Below are 2,922 nucleotides of genomic sequence, written 5' to 3' on the forward strand. Positions count from 1 at the left end.
CACAAGGTGACCTCAATATGACTTTCCCCAACCGAAGTTAGGTACCCATTCACACCTGGGTGGAGTGTGGAAAGTCATGTTAAGTGCCTTTCCCAAGGGCACAACGTCGGGCCGCATGTTCAGACATGTCCCGGGTACGACTCGGATCGAACCCGAGTCTCCCCGCTTCATAGTCGAATGCTCTACCACTATGCCACCAGACACCATGATGTACTCTCATGCTTAAATACATTGTATGCTGAGTCCCACCTTGACATGATCAGCTGCAGGGTCTGCCTGTTGAGGTTCAGCCTGTATGTCCTGTACCAGCTGTCTGCCTTCAGACCTGAGGCGAGCCACTTCCTGCTGAGCCTGCTGCAGGGACAACAGTAACTCTGCCTTCTCCTGCTGCCAGCCAGGGCCTGCAGCCGGCATGGCCTTCTGTGGTACAGATGTCTGGGGGAATATAAGGCCCAATTTACATGTGTGTTATTTATATGTGTCAGGTGTGGAATAACACGCATGCGCGCCACACTGCATGTTTTGTGCGACAGATTTTTTTAGCGTATAAACAACCTCTGCCACCACCGCACAGCGTTTTTCCTGTGGCACCTCCTGGATGTGCGACAGAAAAATGACGCGTGGCACCGCGCGTTGGTGGCAGAGGTTGTTTATACACTTGTTTATACAAGTTGTTGGTGCCAATCGCAAGAGACACAAGTTCCCAAACCAGTAAGTAGGCCATCCCCCTCCCCCAAATGAAAATGTGTTAAACATACATGTACATGTATAGTAAGCTGTCTCTACTTATTTTCACACTTAGCTGCTGTCTATGACAATAACAACATCAGGATAGAATATGTCATAATGCCTAATGCTTGAATTTCCTCTCATGCATGGGCAGTACAGTTGCAGTGACACTTTTGCCTTTCAGAAGTTATTAATTGTTAATAAATTTTCACCTGCTCAGCTGTGATGTCCTTCTGTCTGTACATCCAGACTTGCTCCTCCAGATCAGCCAGGGCATTTCTCAGCTCGGCTTTTTCCTGACTGAGTCTTGCGACAAAACTGGTCAGCTCTGTGTTCTGCTGAAGTATTTTCTCATTCACAGATGGTCCAGTAGTCGGTTCTGAGGCAGACTGCAGAAGGCAAATTATGTGTTGATGTAAGTTTTTAATATAAAGTTTACATTAAATTCCACATGAAAGTTAATCCTTGTTAGTGAATATCAATAATAAGTGAAAATTACCTTTGCCGGCATTTGGAAGCTTCAATGTGCTATAAACCTATAATTGTGTGTCTGTAATCACTTCAACACATTACAGTCGTTCTGCAAGTAGGTGTGAACCAGACACATGAATAGGCACAGTCAGCAGGAGGCGTGTGGCTGAATGAATGCCTTTCTGACTGGCTGGATGTGTGATAATAAAATGGATATCCCTAATGATAATTTAATGGTTCCCGGGGAGGAGCACTGTCACGTTTCTTGAATAGGTTTGCCCCGCCCCGGGGTGAGTGCCAGCAGAGGTTGGGTTGGGTGAAAGAAAATTCTAATGCAAAAAAGAAACCCTGATAAAAAAGTCTAAAAACACCCAAACCTCTGCTTGGAGAGTACCACTTGCACACACAACATCATAGTACACTGTAGTAACTGTATGACTAAGGAGACAACATCTTCCACCTGACTGTACTTACCAAATTTGCACCGTTCATATGTTGCAGCTCAGTAGACAGGTTCTTAACTGCTTGTTGGATCTCTTTAATCTTACTCAATTCTGCATCATCAGCAGCACTGCAAGGAAAACAGCATGTATTTTTTAGGGCGCAAGTTTAGAAAACCAAACCATGCAACACAAATTTAATATCTCCATCAACGCTAAGTAATTCTTCCTCTGTCCCAGTTGATTGTGTTGCTGACCGTGTCCTGGAGTAAAGCTTAGATGAAATGAACTTTTATCACCTTTCCATGTTTGCCTTTCCATAATAATTGAATAAAATTTTTTGCCTAACCCAACTGTTGTTGTTCAGATTAGTGAAACTCAATAATTATATAATAATAGGTACTCATCTGTTAATAGTTTCAACAAGTTGGTAAGACACTGAGTAAAGAAACTCTTTTTACAAAACCATGTCTTTTAAAATTTATTCCAGTCAGAATTGCCCTGAGGAAGGTGACAGACGGTCACCGAAATGTCAGCTGAATAAAAGCCTTGGTTGTGTAAAAAGAATCTCTTCACTCTCTATATGTACTCATGTTATAGAGATAGGCTGTATGTAGGGGCAGTGGTTTGTTATCCACTGTGTCTAGGGCACGATATTGAAAGGCAGAGCCCATCCCTCTCCTTCCACTGCCTTTTACCTCCCCAACCAAAGTCAGGCACCAATTTTACACCTAAGTGATGTGAGGAAAGTCGTGCAAAGTGCCTTTTCCAAGGGCACAAGATCAGTGACATGGCAGGATTCAAACCAACAACTTCTGGGTTCTGAGCAAAAAACTTGTCATTAACACCACACAACCCCACCCTGTTACCTGTACCAGTGCTGCATAGCAAGAATCCATTCTACAGTAACATTTTGTTTCTTCAGAATATCTATTGAGTCACAAATCAGAGTACATATAGAATACAACACGGTGTAATCCGTATTGCTCGAGGTACCATCCCGACCGCGGGTCGGATCACCCAATGGCCGAAGGCCGGAGGGAGATCCGACTCGCGGGAGGGCTGGGACCGAGGGTGATGCGGAATACCCCGGGTTGTATTTTATTTAATATGACTGTCATACCCACCCAAGAAAACACACCTTTCCATGCGAAATGAGCAAAAATTTGGTGTCCCTAAACCCCCAAAATGCAACAATTCCAACATCTGAATTTTGTATTTTCGAATGTTCAAAAGTGGCACACATTTGGAAGCCCGGGCCGTATGCGTAAAGAAGCCCGGG

General features: G+C 44.1%; 1 protein-coding gene across 1 annotated transcript; it reads right to left on the reverse strand.

Moving 5' to 3' along the window:
- Positions 1 to 249: 249 nt before the first annotated feature.
- Positions 250 to 1,795, reverse strand: LOC109485673 (the record flags this gene model as incomplete). Its single annotated transcript, XM_019789343.1, has 3 exons — positions 1,675 to 1,795; positions 942 to 1,118; positions 250 to 435 (listed from the first exon to the last, which is right to left on the reverse strand). Coding segments are annotated over exons 1-3 (381 nt in total), but the record flags the coding sequence as incomplete, so codon positions are not given.
- Between the last annotated feature and the right edge of the window lie 1,127 nt (positions 1,796 to 2,922).

Source organism: Branchiostoma belcheri, unplaced genomic scaffold, assembly GCF_001625305.1.
Source record: "Branchiostoma belcheri isolate BF01 breed outbred unplaced genomic scaffold, Haploidv18h27 scaffold773, whole genome shotgun sequence".
Lineage (NCBI taxonomy): Eukaryota > Metazoa > Chordata > Leptocardii > Amphioxiformes > Branchiostomatidae > Branchiostoma > Branchiostoma belcheri.